Source organism: Ambystoma mexicanum, chromosome 7p, assembly GCF_040938575.1.
Source record: "Ambystoma mexicanum isolate Mex_15411 chromosome 7p, UKY_AmexF1_1, whole genome shotgun sequence".
Taxonomy (NCBI): Eukaryota; Metazoa; Chordata; class Amphibia; order Caudata; family Ambystomatidae; genus Ambystoma; species Ambystoma mexicanum.
In genome coordinates this window covers 352166002-352188415 of record NC_090939.1, presented here as the reverse complement: position 1 = coordinate 352188415, position 22414 = coordinate 352166002, and the positions used below count along the sequence as shown (strand labels likewise).

Below are 22414 nucleotides of genomic sequence, written 5' to 3'. Positions count from 1 at the left end.
ACAGAAATTGGCCCAACGGCATGAGGACGCCTAGGTCTAAGATGGCGCATAGTCTTTAGTCCCAGATGGGCCACCGGAACCCGAAGGCATGCGGATGCCTAATGACCGCGGGAATGCACACTGCAGTACAGTCTCTAGTCCGTGCATGGGACAGCGAGGGCAAGGAAGGTAAGGATTCACAACGTGAAGGGCACTCCAGAAGAAATACAGGTTCGGCAACAATCAGGCAAGTGTTCTGAGCAAGACGTGATGTGATGGCAGTCCAAAATAGCTGTCCGGGTCTTGGGAGATCCAGGCAGTGATAGCCGTAGAGCAAAAGCAGTCTGTAGTTCAAAGCCGGAATCGTCAACGTAGTATCAAGCTATGAGTAAGGAGCAAGGCAAGGACAGTCCAGGGACAGAACAAGGGTTTGACAATGAAAGGCACAATGATTTGATAAGCAAGAAAATCAAAGCTACTGCACTCAATCAGAAGCACCTAAGTAGCAAACAAAAGTGGGCTAAGTACTCGTAGTCACGTGAACGTGCCATACTCTCTGCCCTAGATGCACTGTGTGACGCCAAGCGTGCAAGGGATGCCACTGTTTCCAAGGCAACCTCCATCGTTCCAATACCCGTGATCTGCCTGGAAACCGCGGTGTTGAGTTCATCAGGGCGTCACGTCAGACGTTCTTAGAATGAGGGTAGGTGATTATGTTCTTTGCAGATATTCTTGATGTGCAGACACCCTGATTCTTTACAAAGACCCTTTGAAGCTCAGGGGGAAAGGGGAGGATAAACTTTGGCTCGAGCAAATGGCTGGTCACATGCTTATGGGGAAATGGAAACTTGGAGGAGAAATGAAACTACCTCTCATAGCATCCAGTGCCATTGATTAAAAATGTAACACATTTAAAGAGCATTGTGTGTCTTATCGAGCCCACCCATGTTCATGTTAAAGGGAATAAAAAGCCAGTTGGGACCATTTTGTAAAGTACATAACTTAAGTTATGATCAAAAGTATGATTCTGGCATTTGCATAAATCTGAGGAATTGGAAATATAGATAGATTAATAGACCGTGAAATGAATGTTGGAAGTATGTAGTGTCAGAGTTGTAACTATTTCAGTGCAGCAGCAAACTGTAAAAAAAGGTGGTTGCGCCCAGGAATGGCATGCTGATATAAAATTCTTATTTTCTGACTCACCATAAGATGTAAAATCCAAAAATATATAGTTGTATGTAGTTATCAGAAAGATTAGTGCAGTTGCCATTTCAGTTGCCATTTCATTAGATTTTCAGAGCCAAAAAAGAGTAAATTCCACATGTCATTTAGAGGTGACAAATCTTTTTCCTCCCTCAGCCTACATCATACATATATCCAAACGGCTGGTCCTATCATCATCCAGTGGGCATCTTGGTGGGAGGAGAAAGGGAGAGTGCTAGCTAATCCTTACCGTGGGAACTATGACAAAGTTGGAGTGTCATCAGCCCTATAAGAAGGCATGTTTGCATCAGAACAGGGCCTTTCACTTTAATCCGCCTGCTGACGTACTCTTGCGAGGAGCAAATAGCATAGAGACCTCAATCCTTGCATTGGAGACAGTGACAGGGAAATCTAGAAGCTAGTTGGGAGAAGAGGCGTCTGAAAGATTCTGGGTGCAGGAGAAAACCCTTGAGTGAAAGCACTTGACCAGATTTGCCCTGTCATCAGAGTAGCCCTGCTGTTTTCCCTGACCAAATCCTGCCATGTAAGTAGACCAGTCTAAAAGCCATCCATTGTGTGGGGAGCTACCTGACTTATCCCTTTCCATTAGTGGGTATGGGAGGTGAAACTAGATAGGCCCTTAGCACATTGTATTAAATCCAATTCAAATTAATTCCACTAGATAAAATCATCCTCTCTATTTAAATTGCATTGTGTTGGAAACAGCCCACCTTAGTCATTTCCATTCAATTGTGGGGAGGGGGAAGCTGTGTAGATCCTTAGCGGATTGAAATTAAGTTAAATCAATTAATGCCGATATAAAAAAATCACAGGATGGGTTTTGTTAGAATTTAAACCTAACAAAGTCCATGCCCAGTGTGTTAGAGCTGGTATAGACCATAAATACTTGGGTGACTGTCCTTCTAAAACCCCTGACTCCTGTCCCGAAAGAAGGTGTCCATAATTCCATAATAAGTAATCCTAAACGCTATATTTCAAGTGACTGTATAGGGTACAAAACAAAGCTCTACATTTATTCCTCGTGATTCTAAAGTCAGAATTACAAAGCCTTACATCTCATTTGTATGTCTGTTGCAAAACAAAATTTCCCATGAATTCCAAACCAGAATTACCAAGCATTGCTTCTCATTTGAATGTGTGTTGAAAAACAATTTCCCTTTGAGTTCCTTTTCCCAAACTTGCCTTTTAAATAAAATCTGAAAAACCATTTCCCCATTTGAGCTCCTTTTCCAACTGTGCATTTCAAATGAAAGCCTAAAAAATGAAATTTCCCATTGATTCCCTTGCCTCCCAAACCAGAATCCCAAAGCACTGCCTGTCCTTTGAATGTGTGTTGCACCACAATTTTTCCATTGTATTGTGTACTGCATGTTTCAAAATGTTCCCTGTGTAGTTTTAATAACAGAAGTAATTTGGAGTTGTGATATTGGGTGTTGCCACAGCATTGGTGTCTGATATTGGCTGCTAATCTTCTTTGTCAAACCTTAGTCCAATGGTGACACAGGGTATTTATTGGGGTGGGTGCAAGACGGATTGGAGGCCCCACCAAAGTGAATCTGAAATTGTGCTTTGGTTGTGCGCCACCTTGCTGGGGGGGGTGACCACCTAACAAACTGCAACAATAATACATATGACATCCCATTTCAAATGGTGTGCTTACTAAACATGATAAAAGGATGAGATCTAAGTGGGAGGCCCCATGTAGCCCTGGTTGTTTGACTTGGAGGTGAGAAAGGGGTATCAGGTAATATTATGCCCCTCAATAATATCGCCATATATATATGCTCATTGGGAATGGCCAAAGGCAATATTATTAGTGGGGATCATTTTTGGGGTAAATTGTAGCTGCAGGTGTTGCATTGGTGTCCATGTCTCCCTTTACAATAATATGGATAATATGAGGTTCAATGGGTTAGTATTACCGCAAAAATATGGCAAACTTCTTGTATGGAGATATTTTTGCGGGGATATTAACACATGGAACTGAGAAAGGCAGAGCAGCGTGGGGAGGAATTACACTTGTGCCCTCGTTGTTCAAGGAGAATGGGGGCAAGTGCCCCCATGTACTCAGCGCATATGTCTCCAGGAGCCTGAAGTAACAAGTTCTCAGCTGACCACTCGTCCACGAGCCCTGGACACAAACCTTCTGTGCTGCCCAAGTCTTTGCTCAGAAAAGACGTCCTTTGCAAATATATGAGAGGTAAGTGATACTTACCAATACTTATCTGGATGCCGTGGAGCAGCAAACAAAGAGGCTAAAAGCAGTTCTGGAAATGGAAATTCTTAACCATGGAATCCCACCAGCAGGGGTTGGGTAGTTGGTCAACGTGAGACATTTTTTCTATGGCCTCATATATAAACATTCACATTTTAGATCAATTATCACCACCTCAAAAATAATCCAGGAGATGAGTATTTGCCATGATGCTGTAAGTAAAGCATAAAAGGTGCACACCTTTTAAACATAAAAGCTTGCTTTAATATTTTCTGCAGATTGCAATCCTGTCAAAGCGTTCACATATACCCTGACCAGATGTGCAAGTAGTCCAGTGGATAAGACTCTCGATCTTCATACTGAAGACCTTTATCCTGAAGACCTGTGTTCGCATCCCAGCTTCGGCAACAGCATCAGATTAAAACTCTAAAGGGCAGGACAGTGTCTTCCTGGATCTGAGGAGACACATTTTTCTAGATCTGGGATTCGGACAATCCAGCCCAATGACCACCAGTGGCTAACAGTAATGCTAAAGGAGCACTTTGCTTAGCACTATGGATCGAGGTGGGAGGACAGGTGAGAGCAGGAGATAATCTGGTGCATTGAGGGAAGCAGTCATTTTCTATAACCTGTTTTTTTCTTGCTGCTATGTACAAAACAAGAAAAGAGAAGTGCACTATAGAGCCTGCGTGTCATGCCCAAGAACCAATGTCACCCCAGCCCAGGCAAATAAGCTTGGCCCACAAACCATCCTCACAAATCTACAAGTGATCTTCTCCAGCATCTCAATTTGGCCATATCTTGATGCAAAATCAAAAAAACAATGCCAGCAAAAAAACGATGAGAGAAACCAAAGCACAGCAGGTAAGCCTGTTCAAGCTCTTCTCAATCATGCATGCGAAAGACCGGGCCTCTCTGAACAAAGAAAATGTATGTGCGAGATATATCGGGACTAGTTTTATCAAAATCTCCGAAGGGCCAATCAGCATACCTTGACTCCATCAATTCATGTTCCGAAGCAACATGTACCTAACTAAATGAAAAAGACACCAGGGTTTAAATAGTAATAAGCAGCCCCCTTTCATACCAGCACTACTATGGGATTTCGAATGAATCAATAATACACCATGTTCCAAATAGCACGCCAAAACGCCAAAGTACTTCATTTGGAAGAGCCTAGAATAGGTGATATTTCCGCGCCCACCTCTTCCAGTGCTCTCATTTCTACATCACAAGACTCCCGCAAAAGCGCGGCCTGGTCTATCTCTACAAGTAAAGCACGTACTGACCCAAACCCCTTACTCTTTGTTATCTCTAAACATACCAGCCCATCGTTGCACCCATTCCGACACAAACACAGAAAACTCGAAGGCGCACCCATGCACGCCTCGCAGCAGGTGTAGTGCATATTTTGCGATCTGGTAGGTGTGGCGGGGCGGGGGGCAAGCTACGATTGGCTGAGATCATGTGATGGGCGTGGTCCGGAAGATGGACTCCCTAAGCGTGCCCTGAAGGCACAGAAAGCTGCTACCTTCGGCTCGGGTTAACGATACTGCTGCCGGGTGTTGCTAAGCCTGCTCTGGAGGTCGCTGCCATGGCCTCTGCCTTCCGTTTGCTGAGCTGGGCGCTGCTCGCCACTGCACTCTCAGGTGAGTGCAGCAAGAGATGTAGTGGCCACGCCGCTCCAGGGAAAGTAAAGCTGCGCGAGTGCCTGGATACGCGCCCCTTCTCACTAGCCGTGGGTGTTACGAGGCTGAACTGAAATGTAGTTCATTACGCCTGCTAACTTTAGGATTGCTTAGCGCTGTGCGCTGAAGCTTAAGCGTCCCTCCGTCTGTACGAGACGCCCTAGTGCGTGTTCGGGTGGGACTGCCAAGTGACTTGTAGTGCACATCACATGGACGTGTCTATTTAGGGATCCAGCGAGGCAGCCAATTCATTTAGGCAAGCGTCTGCTTTGCATTTGTGGTATTTTGGCTGCGTTGGCTGTACTCAAACCCTCTGGTGCCTGGTAGTTTTTTTTTATCGGTGGATGTTGAGTGTCCTTCTTGACTGCAGTCTCGTCAAAACCGAATGCGTTTGCAAGAATCCTGAACATATTTTGTTTCTCCTAAGCTATTGTATTAGAATAGAGTACAGACAGGGAGCAGTGGCAGATGAGGAAAGACACAAAGCTTGTACGTGTGATTTGCCCACACAGTGACTGCCTACGGCCAAGCTAATCCTTCAAATGTTGTGAGAGGCACAGACTTCAGAGACGGCGGGGAGGAGCGGCATACTTTTGTGTGGGAGCATCTCACTTTTTAATGTATTCTAGTGAGACTTAATGCATTCCAATGAAACAATTTGATTGCAGCTTCAATGTTACAAGCAGTTACTCTGAAAGCACCCACTTTTGCTGTGAACACGAGTGGTCTCCTGTTCTCTCTAGACCCTACTAATCACTCTACTGTCATGCAAGCACTAGCCCACATCACAATTTCAATTGCCTAATAATGTATACCTATGAAGGCAGGTGCTAACTGTGAAATGCTTTGTTAGTATGGCAGGGCCTTTGTTAACAGTAAAACTCAGGTGCGATATTACATCTGTGTTCTGTCCACGGCCGTGTTGTAGATTATGTTGAGTCAACATAGCCCAAAGTTTCGGGATGGGAGGGGGGTTTAAGGGGTGAGTTGAAGCCCAGTCAGCTCCACATTCCTACCAAGTTTCAACCCCTCCTAGTCCAAAACACCATCTCGTGGGAACTAGCTCACTTTATTTAAGCCATACCATCAAACTCTGCACTGCAAGTGCCCAGCGATGTCATTTCACCAAAATGCAAGGGTTAACGGAAGTGACATCACACAGCCACGAGGTTTCCACCATTCCAAGATGGCCACCTGCTGAATCCGTCTACCTTCAGCACTGTTTACCCAGTGCTACTCCCATTGTGCCTGCGGATTGGCTGCTGCCTTGTTATTGTCAGCCAATCCGAACTGGGTGGCGAGAGCCGGCCCTCTCCACAAAGGCTCGACCCACAAAGGCTCCCTGTCCACAGCCTTCCTCGCCGTTCACCCAAAATCTCTGCCCGTTTTTCTGCCCACTGCATTGACCACCTCAAGTTCTACGTGCCTGAGGCAACTGATCAGCCTTGAGGCAACTGATCTGCCTTTAAAACCGTAAGAATTTCTCACACTTTTTTGAAATGCCTGCACATTGCATTGCTGCTTATTTCTACAAGAGCCACCTTCATCCCTAATTGCTACTTTTTGCGCCTGTCTCTCCCACAGATCTACTTACCGTGTTTGGCTGTTCCATGTACGACCGTGCTTAACGATCCATTTGTACGCCATTGCTCAGTCCTTAATGTGAGAGCGGCATCACCGTCTCTTAAACTGCTGATCTGCACAACATTGCCTCTCGCTACGGATTGTAATCATCCTATCCCGCGAAGCAAACGTCTTGTCCTCACACGGACTAGTCGCACTTGCTCACTGCTTTCACTGTTAGCCATTTGCTTGTAAATCCTTGTTTACTCCTGTAGCTAATTTACTGTTTGTTTTAACCTACCCTGACTTAAGTCGTGTACACGGCATGCCGATAATGCTCCACGCCTTGCCATATTGCTGATTTATGTTCCACGTGTGTATAAGCCTACTGCATTGCTGATTCTGCTTGCATGCAGCCCTTTCATGAGCCCTGCCGTATTGTTGACTTTAGTCGTATGCAGCCACTCCACGAGTGTCCAAGCTTACTGCATTGTTTCTGCTGAACCCCCTTCATGTGTGCTTATGCCCTGACGCATTGCTGTTTTTGCTTCCCCAGGCTGCCCTTAGATGGAATTAATACCTAGCCTCATCATCTGCCACTTCTGGGTGCCCAATCTACTTGATGCTGTTACCCCATCCTATACCTTTTTGACCCCAGTCAGCATACTTATTGCTGTGCTTGCTCAGAGTCCTACTCTCACCTGCCTCCAACGTGGACTCCACTTTTTAGTTCAACTGCTGGCATTGTTTGTACTACATCTACGCTGCGCTAATACTACAACCACAGTCTCTCTTCTGACACATCCTGCACTCCCATCTCTCATCTGCACAGTACTAGCATCGCCTTGTGCCTCACACAGCAGCCTCACATCATACGGCCTAACACCCACTTCTATGGCTCCAACATTTTGCCACTAAGCCTACACCTAACCAACCCTGCACGGTATCTGAGAAACTCCAGACTCCCTCATACCTCCCACCACCCCTCCATCACTAACCGACCAACCAAATCATCACTCGCTAAGCCTGCAGCCCATGACCAACAACCCACAACTATACCCACTGCTATCATTCCCACGCCGGACACCCCCTCTGCCCCAAGTACTACTACTTGCATCAAGGCTGCCCTGGTCAACACCAGATCGCTTACAGCCCATGCCCTTGATATGGCTGATTTCATTATAACTCACGACCTAGACTTTATAGCCATTACTGAAACTTGGCTTCACACTGCTTCAGGACCCCTTCTATCATTAGCCATCCCCTGAAGGTTCTACCATCATCAGAAGGGATCGCAATACCGATCAATCCAAAGGAGGTGGCGTGGCTATCAACCACAAAACCTCAATTAATCTCCGCTGCTCCCTGCCAAATCACTTCAGCTGAACAACTTACAGCCAAACTAGCTATCTCCCCTAACCAGACTGTAGCACTACACATTATATACAGACCTCCTGGCCCACTTTCCACCTTCGCCGAAGACCTTTCTCTTGTCCTCACCGACAATACCAAGTCCAAGTCCCAAATTATAGTTCTAGATGACTTCAACCTAGGTTACCTTGACTCAACGATGCCCCAGCCCTCGAAATCAATCTATTATCTAATCTAGATTTCACTCAACGTGTTACTTTCCCTACTCATTCTAAGGGCAGGGCCCTAGATTGGTTAGCTGACCTAAACTGCGACACCACCATCCACTCTAGCCAACCTTGCACGTGGACCGACCATCACCTTCAGCATTCCAACTAAAATCATCCCCACCAACATTGCGCCAGCTACTACCACAAGAAATTAGCGTAATATAACGTGCGCTAAACTACTTCCACTCATCCTTCCCGTCCTCAATGGTCTCTCCCTCTCTTGCTCTTATCCCACTGTCTTGGTAGACATTTACAGTCAGACCATGCTAAAAGCGCTTGATCTCACCGCACCATCCAAGCTATGGAAACCTAAACCTCGGGCCCACCTCAATTCCTGGTTCACCCCTCAGCTGAGAGCCCTTCGCAAGGAAAAAAGGATCCTCAAAACACGCTGGAAGAGTCACCCCACGGAAGCTAACAAAGCAAGTGTTGATCTAGTAACTCTAAATTACAAAGAAGCTATACTCTCTGCCAAAAAAAAGTCCTATAATAAATGTATTGAACTAGCCCAATCCAACACCAAGGAGCTTTTCAAAATCCTTAAGGAACTAGAATCTCCCACCAGACACCTGTCCCAAAGACAGTATCTGGGTTGCCAACATTCAAAAGGCCCTCCTGGGTAACATTGCTACACTCCAAACTAAAATTAATGAGAAAAAAAAACAGCCTGCACTCTAATCGTTCATATAACATTACCAAGGATAACCCCAAAACTAACACTGAATCTTTGCAACCATTTTGCTTTTCACCTTTCTCCGTCTTGGAAGTTGAACACATCATCAACACTCTCAAACCTTCCAACTGTCAGGGGGACCTTTGCCCTGCAACTATCATTAAGGAGGCCTCACATAACTTAGCCCCCTTCATCACTACACTTTTAAACTCATCACTACCCTTATAAACTCCTCATTCAGTTCTGGGATCGTCCCTAACAACCTCAAGGATGCTTGGGTCATTCCACTCCAAAAAAAAAAAAAAACACCTTGGACGCCAACATATCCACGAACTACCGGCCGATCACCACTGTCCCTTTTCTTATTAAAATCCTTGATCGTGCAGCACACCTCCAGATCCAAGAGTACTTGGAAACTAACAATCTCTTAGGACTAAGGCAATTTGGTTTCCGACCACGCTATGGCACTGAAACCGCCCTTCTGGACCTCAAAACCTAGGTTGAGGACTTAAAGGACAACTGCAAACTTGCCCTATTACTCCTTCTATATCTCTCTGCGGCTTTTGATTTAGTAAACCACCAAATCCTATGTCGTCATCTGAAAACTGCTGCCCACTTCTCGGACAAAGCTACTGCTTGGATCACCTCATTCCTTGACAATATATCTGAGGGTCTTCTCTCCCACTGCCAACGCTGCACCCTCTCCTTTCACTTGTGTAGTCCCCCAAGGATCAGGTGTTTCCCCAACACTCTACAATGTTTTCACAAAACCCCTCTTTGACATCTTGGATTTATTGGGCGTCGCATATATTAACTATGCTGACGATGCCCAAATACTCATTCCCATCACAGGAGACCACACAACTGACTCCCTAGCCATCAATGTCATTCAGGTCTGGATGGCTCGGCACGAATTGTGCTTAAACGACAAAAAGACCGAGCTTCTCATCCTTGGCTCACACCAAAGACTAAGTAAACTTGACCCAGCCTTTAAATCCTTCACTATTGATGGCAACACTATTAAAGTTGCTAATGACACTAAAACACTTGGCATCTACATTGACTCCACACTCTCTCTATCTAGACAAACTAATGCAGTATCCTCTGCAGCAGCTTACACATGTAAGCTCATCACATCATGCCGCCCATTCCTCTCACCAGCCAACTGCACCACACTTGCCAGGACTTTGGGCCTCTCCAAAATTGATTACTGTAATGCCCTTTATCTGGGTACCAACCAATGCAATCTAAAAAAACGTCAATTCATCCACAATAATGCAATTCGAGTGGCCCTCAACCTCCCTAGGAACCTGCAAATCTCAGATTCGAGACGGAAACTCCATTGGCTTTCAGTCTCCCAAAAAGCTTTTCTTAAAGCATTGGCACTTACACACAAAAGCCTTGCTAACCAAGCCCCTAGCTAGTTAGCCAGCAGATTTTCTCGACACACCACCTCCAGACCACTCAGAAGTGCCCAAACTAACTGCCTAGATATTCCACGTTTCAACCTCCAAAGATCCGGTGGACGTAGCTTCCCAGTCCTAACAGCCAAGCTATGGAACTCGCTACCTAACCCCCTGAGAGCTGAACCCTCCTTCCCACTCTTCAAATGCAAAGCCAAAGCCTGGCTGTCCACCCACGAACTACCTTGACCGTACTTTAGAGTCAGTAGCTACAGCATTTACTACCCACTGCTTTAAACCTGCCTAATCCACACTTGGTATATTCACTGCATTACTTGTATATATCTGTATATTTAAGTCATATGTTTATATATTTGTTGTGTGTATATATAATGCCTTTGCCATTGTTTTTATTATGCCTGTAACCAGTGATGCGCCCGGTTGCCCTTGGGCCTGGTGCGCTTTAAATAAAATAAATGCTAAATACTAACCCTTGACCCCATTTGTCATTTGATCCCACCCCAAAGTGTTATCGCCGGAATCGATGGAACATGACCTTTCACCCCTTGACAAAAGTGGAAGTGGCATAACGTAGCATTGTAGACTACGAATAAATATGGTTTCGATATCAATATAATGTGATGTGCATTTCATACAAGAATGGATCGCCTTATGTATTGTTAATATCAGTGTCTATAGGCCCATATTAACAAATAACTGTGAATGCAAGCAGACGTCCATGACCAAATGATGTGTTTTTATATAGCACTTAAGCCTAAGCGCTTTATTTAGAAAAGATATACGCCCAATATCACCCAACCTGTGTTGGTACTCATTTATCGACCTCAGAAGGATGAAAGGCAGAGTTGAGGTGTTTAAGAACAGACTAAATCAGTGACTCGGCCACTGAAATAAACCTTTAATGAGTCTAGCAATTATTGTATAGAGTTCCAGAAAGACACATTATTTGGTATTCTATTCTTTCTTATGTAGGGTCTGTGCTGAAAGAGTTAGGCTTGTTGCACTCTGTTAGGAAAGATTTCATATTCAAATGTAATTTTCCCTCCATGTGTCAACCCCCAAACTTTTTGCTGCTGTTCTACACCCTGAACTAACCTTTGCCAGAACTAACCTTTGCCAGAGAAGCGCAGCCCTCTGCCGCACTCCTGTGGGCTTTCACTCACTTCTTATTGGGAAACTGACATGCCCTTAAGACAGTCAGTACTGGGAGACTTTGTTTCCCTTTAGTCCTTTCCTCATGTTGCAGCTTTTGTGCAACATGTAACGAGTGCAATGTAAATTACTTTACCGCACCCTTGGGTCTCCAGTCATTCCAAAGGCCCTAGAAACTATTGCTGGACTTTTTTATGAACTGTGCAGATATGTCACGACAAGACTGGTGGCAGCTATCGTTACTTATGTTTTGAACCCTTTCTTGCCATGTTATCCACGCTTACCGCATTTGGCATGTATAGGTGGCCTGGCTCCAAAATGGCCATTCACGAAAAATGGAGGGCCAAAAGGGTGAGTTTACAGGGAAATGCCCTTACTCTATGAACATAATACCACAAAAAGGTAGGGCAATAGCCAACTGTGATTCTAATTTAGTTAAGACCAAACAGTGTCTGGTTTCCAACACAGGCAAACCACCTGTTTTTTGGATAAAACTACTATGGTTGAGGGCTATATTTATTTTTAGATAAACAGGCGACTGCTGTGGATTTAGCCACTAGCCGAAAAACCAGGCTGTGAGAGAGGACAGAAAGGGATAGAGTTGAATTTCTAAATATCCCTTCCTCCTACCCAAATCTGTCCCTATGTATCGCCTACAGGAGACGGGATAAGAAGGTAAACTATTGGCTTCTAGTTGTCAATTACATTCAGCCTGGTTTAAATCATGCTACTCAACCACTCTCTTCCACTATGTGTCTGTGTTGGAAGAGATAAATAGCCAGACTAACACTCAGTGGTATAGTGGTTGGGTGTATACACATCTACTGGGTTATATTAAACTTTAATGACCCAGGGATTGTGTAACAACCACACACCGAAGTTTAAAAAGAGACACAAATGATAAAAACTCAAAAGTTATGTTACAAACTAACATAAAGACGTTACACACTCCACTATGCGTTTCCCTAGGTGTTATTCTTACTGCATCTAGTGGGATGAGGTAAAAAATTGCTTGTATATAGAAAATTGCATTTGTATCTATAAACTGTAGCAATTACTGTCTACTGGTTTCAGCGACAGCATGTGTGATGTGGCCGCTTTCTTCAGGACAGTCTTTTGGTGTTCAACAAAGAGGTAGGTCTGATTTGTACATACCAGAAGTTGAATTTCAAAAAAGGAAGGCGGGAGAATTACTTTACCACCTCCTTAGTGTGTCTTTGAGGCTGGGACAGATGGGTGACCCGGTGTAATGAAAACAAAATATACACACGTCACTGTTTGGTTATTAACTGCCATTAATGGCTTGCGAATGAACTTATTAGTACTATTCAAACTCTGGGTGCATAACAAAAGGTCTAGTTGGTTCTTGCCATTTATCATAGTCCTCAATCATTTCTCTAATCCATATAATCAAGGACTATCTTCGAAACCACCCCTATTTTGCATATTTCCGCCTGCTGGTATTAATTTGTAGTATATGTGTCAGGGCACTCTGGTCCTAGGCGCAGGAGCGACGCAGTACCAACCACCCCCACTATGGTCGTGGAGCCTGCAAGTCGAAGCTTACGCAGGCTACTCGGACCAGAGCAGGGAAGGAGGGTTAGGGTCTCGTTGATTGGATAGGTTGGGGGATTTTAGGGAAACCGGATTGAGGTTTGGGTAGAGGTTGTGGATAGGACGGGGAATGGAAGGGTTGATTGTTGCACTCTTTGGATTATACTTGGTACCAAGTAGTTTTTGCACACCACCTCCACATAATCAGACTTAGGCCCCCTCACAGCTCAATAACGTACAAGTCTAAACCATGCACCTAACTCTGTCCACAACTAATTAGCATTTCTTGGCATGCAAAACTTAGCTCTGGGTTTCAGTGTCCTGTCCGTGATGAAGCCGTCAAGTCTTGTGGCAGGTCCGTAGCGTTCAGTGCTGGTCCAAGAAGCTAAAAGAAATAACACAAGTTAGGGTGTTGCCTCTGCATTCCCATAACCTTCTCATTCATTCCTCACACGCACAAACACACAACATTCTAATTGCCACCCGGGCTCAAATCGCGGGCTTTTAGAGTGTGCCAAAGTTTGCCACTCTTTGGGGCTTTTCCACTTGTTCCAGATGTGGAATGAATGCCAATGTTCCTTCCCACAGGGGGGTCTTCCTTCAGACCGCCTCGGTAACTTTTGCCCATGTGTTTTCGCCTCCCGTGTGCCGAGTTTTCCCTGGTTCCAGGAGGCGGGAACACACGGTGCGGTTCGATTCCCCACTACGAATGCTAGCGCGGGTAGAGACGCGCCTAGGACACGCCCACTTATCTTTGCTGTAGGCGCAGGGGCTAGGAGTTTTGCGGGCTAAAGCCCCCTGCGCTTCTCCCCCGATCCCTCTGATTCCCCAAGATGGGTTAAAGACTTATCTTGCAGGAGCGAGGGGCCGAACTGCTTTTCCGGCGGGGCGGGGCCCCTCGCGACTGATTCTGGAGGAGCTGGGCCTTGCACGTCCTCTCCTTCCGAAGTCTCAAGCGCAAGCCCCGTGCCTCGGGGCTTGCGCATGCGCGTTGATGTGCCACACCCTGCTGGACTCCTGATTGGCTCGTGGCGCCCCCGAGCATGTTGGGAGTTGTAGGCAGGAGACTGCTTCTGCTGGGAGCTGTAGTTTTTGAAGGCTGCTTTTCTGCAAAAGGGGCACAGCAGCCTTTTAAATGGGTACAGCTTTCTGGATCCAACTTGTACGTGCACCACAGCCCCCACCATGCCCCTCTGCACCCTTTGTCTTGGTTTGGTCTTGGCTTTGGCCCTGACAGCACTCCCCCTCCCACGGAAGGTAGGCCCTCCGGGCTTATCTGGATAATTCTTGTGGAAAGTGCGCAACAATCTTGGAGCATGAACGTGATGTGAGGGCTCCCACGAGCGCTCTTCAGGTCCATACCCCACCCAGTCCACTAAGTAATACAATTGGCCGTTCGTGCTCTTTTTGGAGTTCAGAATTGCACGTACCTCATATTCAGGTTCCCCATGAACAATTATCGGGGGTTTTTTTTTAACGGGAGTTCCATGCGGGGCAGGTTTTAGTAGGGACGTGTGGAATGTGGGATGAATTTTCATTTGGGGGGGTAATTCCAATCGAATTGCAACTGGATTCACGATCTGTACAATCGGGAATGGGCCTAAGTAGCGGGGCTGTAATTTCCGGGGACCATCCAATCGAATATTGCGGGTGGAAAGCCACACCTTGTCACCCACACGATAGGGAGGACTGGCACGGCGGTTTTTGTCTGCATAATACTTATAAGAGTTTTTTGCTCTAACGAGATTACCTTGTACCTCCTTCCAAACTTGCTCAATTTCTATCCGTTGTCCCGTTAGTGTGGGCAATTCCACTTCCAAGGATGGGACAGCTACGGGAAGAATACGTGGATGTCGTCCATAAAGACAGTAAAAGGGAGTCTTTTTGGTGGACGTGTGTAAGGCATTATTGTAGGCTAGTTCAGCTAACCAAGTATGCTGGACCCAAGTGTTTTCCCTGCTTGTAGCAAAGCAACGCAAGTATTGCTCGAGCCCTTGATTTACACGCTCAGTTTGGCCGTCAGTCTCGGGATGATACCCGGATGACAAATGGACTTCCATTCCAACGATCCTACAAAACTCACGCCAAAATCGTGAAATGAATTGTGGGCCTCTGTCGGTGATAACATGGTGTGGAAGCCCGTGTAGGCGAATGACGTTTTGCAGGAAGAGTTCTGCAATTGCACTAGCGGTTGGGACTCCCTTGCAAGGAACAAAATGGGCCATTTTTGAAAAGGTATCTACTACAACCAATATTGACGTGTAACCCTGTATCGGCGGGAGATCCACAATGAGGTCCATGGTTACAGTATGCCATGGTACGTCTGGAGTTGGTAAAGGACGCAGAAGGCCTGCAGGTCTTTGGTGACTGGCCTTATTGCGGGCACAGGTGTCACACTTCAATATGTGTTGCTGAACATCTTGTCGCCACTTCGGCCACCAGAAGTATCTAGCCACCAGCTCTTGTGTTTTTGACCTTCCCGGATGACCTACAAGGGATGAATCATGACACCAAGACATGGCCTTTTCCCGGAGTGCCGCAGTAGGCAAATACAGAGCATGAGCGTGGTAGGGAAGCCCTGCAAGAACTACATTTCGAGGGTCCTGTTTGCACCAATGGTGTAGTTCTTGCATAGAGAATTCTTTCTGAATTCCTTCAAAGAAATCTGAGGTCGCCCCAATAATATGAGCGGGAGGAATTATTGGTTGGGGCGTGGGGTTCGCCTCTTGAATTGTCGGCTCGGGATAGCGTGACAAGATGTCAGCTTTTTGGTTGCTGTTTCCGGGCCTATATGTGATGATGAAGTCGAAGTCCGCGAAATACATGGCCCAACGCAGCTGACGTGGACTCAGGGTCTTGGCGGTTTTGATAAATTGTAGGTTTCGATGGTCCGTGATTACTGTTATCGTATGACGTGCACCCATCAGATAATGCCGCCATTCGCCAAATGCTGCTTTTATTGCCAGCAGTTCTCGATCGGCGATGATATAATTCACCTCAGCTGGCAGCAGCTTTCTAGAATAATAGGCCACCGGATGTAACAAACCCGTCAGTGGATCCCTTTGGGAAAGAACGGCCCCCAAAGCATAACTGGAGGCGTCCGTTTCAACCACAAATGGTCTGGACAAGTCTGGGTGTTTTAGTACCGGAGCGTCAGTGAAGGCCTTTTTGAGCCGATTAAAACTCTGTTCGGCTGAGGCATCCCAAACAAACGGGCAACCCTTACGAAGAAGCTTCGTGATTGGAGTAACCAATGCTGAAAAGTTCTTAACAAAGCGTCTGTAAAAATTCGCAAATCCTAGAAAGGATTGTATATCCTTCACATTAGCAGGGGATGCCCAATCTAAAATTGCCTGCACCTTTTTGGTATCCATTTGAACGCCGGTTGGAGTTAGGAAATAACCTAAGAACTCCACAGTGGTACAGTGAAACTCGCACTTTTCTAGCTTTGCGTAAAGATGATGTTCTCGCAATCTTTGCAACACCGCACGTACATGTCGGACATGTTCCTGGAGACTACTGGAATAGATGAGGATGTCGTCAATGTACACAACAGCACATACATCTAAGTATTCCCGAAGTACCTCATCCAGGAAATGTTGAAAGGCGGCGGGGGCGTTACAGAGGCCGAATGGCATGACCTGATATTCATACAATCCGAACTTGGTTCGGAAGGCGGTCTTCCACTCGTCTCCTTCACGTACCCGTACCAAGTGGTATGCGCCTCGAAGGTCCAACTTGGTATAGATGACCGCATCTCTGACTTGGTCTAGAAGTACTGGGATTAGAGGGAGCGGATAACGGTTTTTAATGGTTATCCGGTTCACTCCGCGGTAATCAATACAAGTCCGGAGCTCCCCAGACTTCTTCGGTACGAAGAACAGAGGTGACGAAACCGGAGAATTAGAGTGCCGAATAAAACCACTCTTGAGGTTTGATGCTATGTATTCCCGGAGGTGGTCATTCTCAGTCTCGGTCAAAGCGTAGATGCGGCTGCATGGCAATACCGCTCCTGGCTCCAGGTCTATCCGGCAATCGAAGGGCCGGTGTGGAGGTAAAGACTCAGCGGCCTGTTTATTAAACACGTCCGCAAAGTCGGCATACTCTTGGGGCAGATCTTCAGGACGTACCTCTGGTTGACTGTTAGCAATGCAGACGGAGCGTATGTCCGGCAAAGCTTTTTTAAAGCAATGTTCTTTGCAATATGGAGAATTCAGGTCTATCGATCCTGAGGTCCATTGAATGTGAGGGTCATGCTTCTTTAACCATGGCAAACCTAGGATAAGCCCAAATTGCGGGGCGGCAATAATGTCAAAGGCAATCTTTTCTGTATGCCCATCTCCACACCGAAGGATTATAACACAGGTACTATGGGTAACAGGACCCGAACTAAGGGGGGTACCGTCAACTGCATGTACCAGTTCTGAAGCAGGTTTACATTGCACCGGAATTCCTAAAGTACCCACAAACTGGGCATCGATGAAATTACCAGTTGCACCCGAGTCGATTAGTAGTGTAACCTGTTTCCTCTTAGTCAAGAACTCTAAGCAACCCTTCTGAGTGATATAGGGGCCATGATTCGAATAGCCTGCAACTGGGGCCCTGCTAACTAGGCTCGGCCGGGTGACCCCCACTACCGACGAGCCAAGGCGTTTCCCTGGGTTTTTGGTTTGGCGGGGCATTCGCGAACGAAATGCCCAGCCTTACCGCAATACATACAGACCCCGTCTTTTCTTCTCTGCTCTTTCTCTTCTTTTGTTAGGGGGCCCCGGATAGAGCCGATTTGCATCGGCTCATCCCCCTCAGATTTGTCCACCGTCCCACGAGATCCTTTAAACTGGTCTAACCGTGGTACAGGGCGAGATTCTCCTCTTCTCTTGTCGCCTCGCCTTTCCGCCAAGCGGTGGTCAAGACGCAAGGCTAAGTTGATCATATCCGAACACTCTCTTGGCTGTGGATCAACCTGAGCTATAAGATCTTTTATCTCGTCTTTTAACCCCTGATAAAATAGAGACATCCTCTTTTCTCTGGGCCATTCGGCTTCTGCTACTAGCCGGTTGAACTGCGTGACATAAGTCACCAGTTCCCTATTTCCTTGCCTTAAACTCAGCAGTTCCCGATCCTTGCAGAGGGTGGCTGCCTGTCGGTTAAAGATCTTCTCGAATTCCCCTAGAAACTCATCCCAGTCATACAGGACAGCATCGTCCTTTTGAACCAAAGGATTCGCCCAGGAGGCGGCGTCCCCTGTAAGGTACGATATCACGAAGGCTGTACGTGCTTGAGCAGACCGAAAGGCTGATGCCTTGGTGAGAAAGTGGAGACGACATTGGGTCAAAAACGTAGAGAATCTTTGCGGGTCCCCTGCATATCTCTCTGGAGGTGCAAGGGGAACTATGGCTTCCGGGGTTACGTGTACCTGTACCGGGGTGGATGGTTGACCAGGTAAGGGCGATGCTTGGGCAGCTAGATTCCGCACCTGCGCGGACAAAGTTGCATATTCTTGCCTGGATGCGGCTAACTCCCCTTGCAAATCCTGCAAGGCTTTAGCAATCTCTTCCATGACTTGTTGTGAGGGTTGGCTGTGTCGCTCAGGCGCCTGGAAAATACGTGGGCTTGCGCTTCTGTCAGGGCACTCTGGTCCTAGGCGCAGGAGCGACGCAGTACCAACCACCCCCACTATGGTCGTGGAGCCTGCAAGTCGAAGCTTACGCAGGCTACTCGGACCAGAGCAGGGAAGGAGGGTTAGGGTCTCGTTGATTGGATAGGTTGGGGGATTTTAGGGAAACCGGATTGAGGTTTGGGTAGAGGTTGTGGATAGGACGGGGAATGGAAGGGTTGATTGTTGCACTCTTTGGATTATACTTGGTACCAAGTAGTTTTTGCACACCACCTCCACATAATCAGACTTAGGCCCCCTCACAGCTCAATAACGTACAAGTCTAAACCATGCACCTAACTCTGTCCACAACTAATTAGCATTTCTTGGCATGCAAAACTTAGCTCTGGGTTTCAGTGTCCTGTCCGTGATGAAGCCGTCAAGTCTTGTGGCAGGTCCGTAGCGTTCAGTGCTGGTCCAAGAAGCTAAAAGAAATAACACAAGTTAGGGTGTTGCCTCTGCATTCCCATAACCTTCTCATTCATTCCTCACACGCACAAACACACAACATTCTAATTGCCACCCGGGCTCAAATCGCGGGCTTTTAGAGTGTGCCAAAGTTTGCCACTCTTTGGGGCTTTTCCACTTGTTCCAGATGTGGAATGAATGCCAATGTTCCTTCCCACAGGGGGGTCTTCCTTCAGACCGCCTCGGTAACTTTTGCCCATGTGTTTTCGCCTCCCGTGTGCCGAGTTTTCCCTGGTTCCAGGAGGCGGGAACACACGGTGCGGTTCGATTCCCCACTACGAATGCTAGCGCGGGTAGAGACGCGCCTAGGACACGCCCACTTATCTTTGCTGTAGGCGCAGGGGCTAGGAGTTTTGCGGGCTAAAGCCCCCTGCGCTTCTCCCCCGATCCCTCTGATTCCCCAAGATGGGTTAAAGACTTATCTTGCAGGAGCGAGGGGCCGAACTGCTTTTCCGGCGGGGCGGGGCCCCTCGCGACTGATTCTGGAGGAGCTGGGCCTTGCACGTCCTCTCCTTCCGAAGTCTCAAGCGCAAGCCCCGTGCCTCGGGGCTTGCGCATGCGCGTTGATGTGCCACACCCTGCTGGACTCCTGATTGGCTCGTGGCGCCCCCGAGCATGTTGGGAGTTGTAGGCAGGAGACTGCTTCTGCTGGGAGCTGTAGTTTTTGAAGGCTGCTTTTCTGCAAAAGGGGCACAGCAGCCTTTTAAATGGGTACAGCTTTCTGGATCCAACTTGTACGTGCACCACAGCCCCCACCATGCCCCTCTGCACCCTTTGTCTTGGTTTGGTCTTGGCTTTGGCCCTGACAGCATGCATTCCATTTGCAATATGATGTTTAACAGTAACCCAAGTACATATCATGTAAAAATAGAGACCGCGAAAAAACACTAACCTGAATGTTAGAATTGAATAAACGTGGTTTTCTCATCTAGGATCGTGCAGTTAACTTTGTCCCCGGTTGTCAGCTATGGAATCCTGACCTAGTAGAGGAGAAAAAGGGCTAACATTCACTCTCTCTGTGTCATAGTATTTACGTTCTCAGGATTTTAGTTTTATGAACAGTACGGGGGGAGGAGATCACTCTGCCGGGACCTGGGAAGTGTGTGAAGAGAGTCACTTGCTTTGTGGCCGTGATCATCCTGTATTTGTGTATATTTTCAGCCTGTGAGTGCTTGCGCTTACCTGGTTGCTTGAAATGCCACGTCCTAAATCTCATCCGTTCACCAAGAGACGTTCGCAGCGCCCGTCTGTGTGGCCGTAGTGCAGTCCATCACGAGTCATGTGATGGCTGCCAAATGTGTCACGTTTTATTGTTTAACGTGAACACGCATTGTCCAGTCCATCACGGGTTATGTGACGGCTGCCAGGAGCGTCGTGTTTTATTGGTTCACACGAGTGCACGTTGCCCAGAAGACAGGCACCTATGTTATTCAAACACTGGTGCCTGGCTGATTCAGTCTCGGCTCGCCCTGCACTTATTATTGGAACAGGGGCATTTGAATGGTTAAGAACGAGTAGGAGTGAATACACTCACTTTTCCAAGGCAGATATCATTCCTTGCCCATATGTCATATACTGTCTTGTAACCCCGAAGTGGAATGGCTTCCATAGGGGTTTGTGGTCTTGTGGCCTGTAGATGCAAAGGTTTCACTACTTTTGGGATGTCAAACATGCAAGATGTTCTATCAACAAGCTTCCTCAATTTACATATAAATACAAGTGGCGGCATGGTTCTGCATGTGATGTATCCATGCAATTCACAACATTCATGTTGTTTAGGGGCACAGCTTGAAGATATCCCAAATCAGGGCTGTGTTGCATCTGTGCCCTGGCCCTCAGCTAATCCTAGCTAGAGTGTTCCAGGGGATGGTCTCATTCAGCCCTAATTTGTCTGATTTGAGGCGGAAGACCCATTTTTGCTCTTTTCAGGAGCAAGTTGGCCATGTCCCTGCCTCTTCTCGGACAGGTCACTTTCTCTATTATTGTCCATGTGATTTCATTGGCCTTGTGTTTGTGTAGTTTAAAGTGTTCAACCAATGGAACATTTTCCCGTTCAGTTCTTATACACGACTGATGCTCTTGTATGTGGTTGTTTTATATATAGGTCTGGTGGTCATGCCTATATTTTTTATTGCATGGGCAATTAATCATGTAAATAACATTCAAAGTATTGCAGTTGGTCAGCGACTGTTGTGTCGCCATGGGGTCATGAGACCAAGGAAGTTTGGGATCTTTTTGTTAGTGAACATACATTGCATTGGCCGCATGGAGTATGTCCAGATGCCGGTATTGTTTCCCAAAGGGTGGTCTGTTTGGGAACTGCCTGAGATAGGAGTGTATGAGAGTATCTCTCAAATTTTTCTAATGGTGAAATGTGGTAAAGGGAGGGTCACCGGGACCATGTTTAGTAATGGACAAAGTTTCACAATTTCTCTCTTGATTTGGTTCACCTTGTTGGAATAACTAAACACTACCATTGTTTTTTCACCTATTGGACGTACTTTCTGCTGTAGTAATGGCTCTAGGGATGTTCCTGGCTCTTTTCTGGCCATTTGTATGGTTTGTTTAGGGTTTCCCCATTCTGTCTGTGCTTGGATGTCATTCTTGTAAGCTCGAGCAGTTACACCTGTAGCGAAAGAATTGTCCAAAAGGTAAATTCTCACGTAAACTCCTTGGATGGAAGCTTGTATAGTCCAATGGGGCATTGCGGTCTGTGGGTTTCCTAAAGACTGTTGTGGACAGTTGTCCCTCATTTGTTTTAATTTCTTGAAATGTACTCACTGCATCTCAAAAGAGGTAATGCACTTTCTAGATGTAGAAAGGGTTTCGGGAGTTCAACCAGTCCAGGAATTCCATGAAAAAGGTTTTTGTCTGTGTAAATTGCCAAGATATCATCAATGTATCTCGTCCATAGGGATACCTGTGATCTGTAGGCGTTGGTTGGTGTGTAGATGTGTCGCTCTTCAAATTCTGCCACATAGAGATTGGCCAGGGACGGAGCAAAAGTAGCCCCCATGGCGGTCCCTGAACATTGTTGGTAAAAGGTCTCTTTGTGTAGAAAAAAGTTTCGCGTGAGTTCTAGTTCTGCCATCTGCATAATTGTTTCTATTGGCACTGCCCCCGGGGTCTCCAATTCTCGTAGCACTTTTTCCACAATTTGCAATGTGGCTGTTTG

The 22414-nt window shown here is 46.6% G+C and overlaps 1 protein-coding gene across 1 annotated transcript in view; it reads left to right on the top strand.

Moving 5' to 3' along the window:
* The first annotated feature begins 4927 nt into the window (after positions 1–4927).
* Positions 4928–22414, top strand: part of LOC138526572 (uroplakin-3a-like) — an 81633-nt gene continuing 64146 nt past the window's right edge. Inside the window, exon 1 of the mRNA XM_069637354.1 lies at positions 4928–5070. Coding sequence (XP_069493455.1) covers positions 5016–5070 — 55 coding nt within the window. The 5' untranslated portion in view covers positions 4928–5015. The remainder of the gene's footprint in view (positions 5071–22414) is intronic.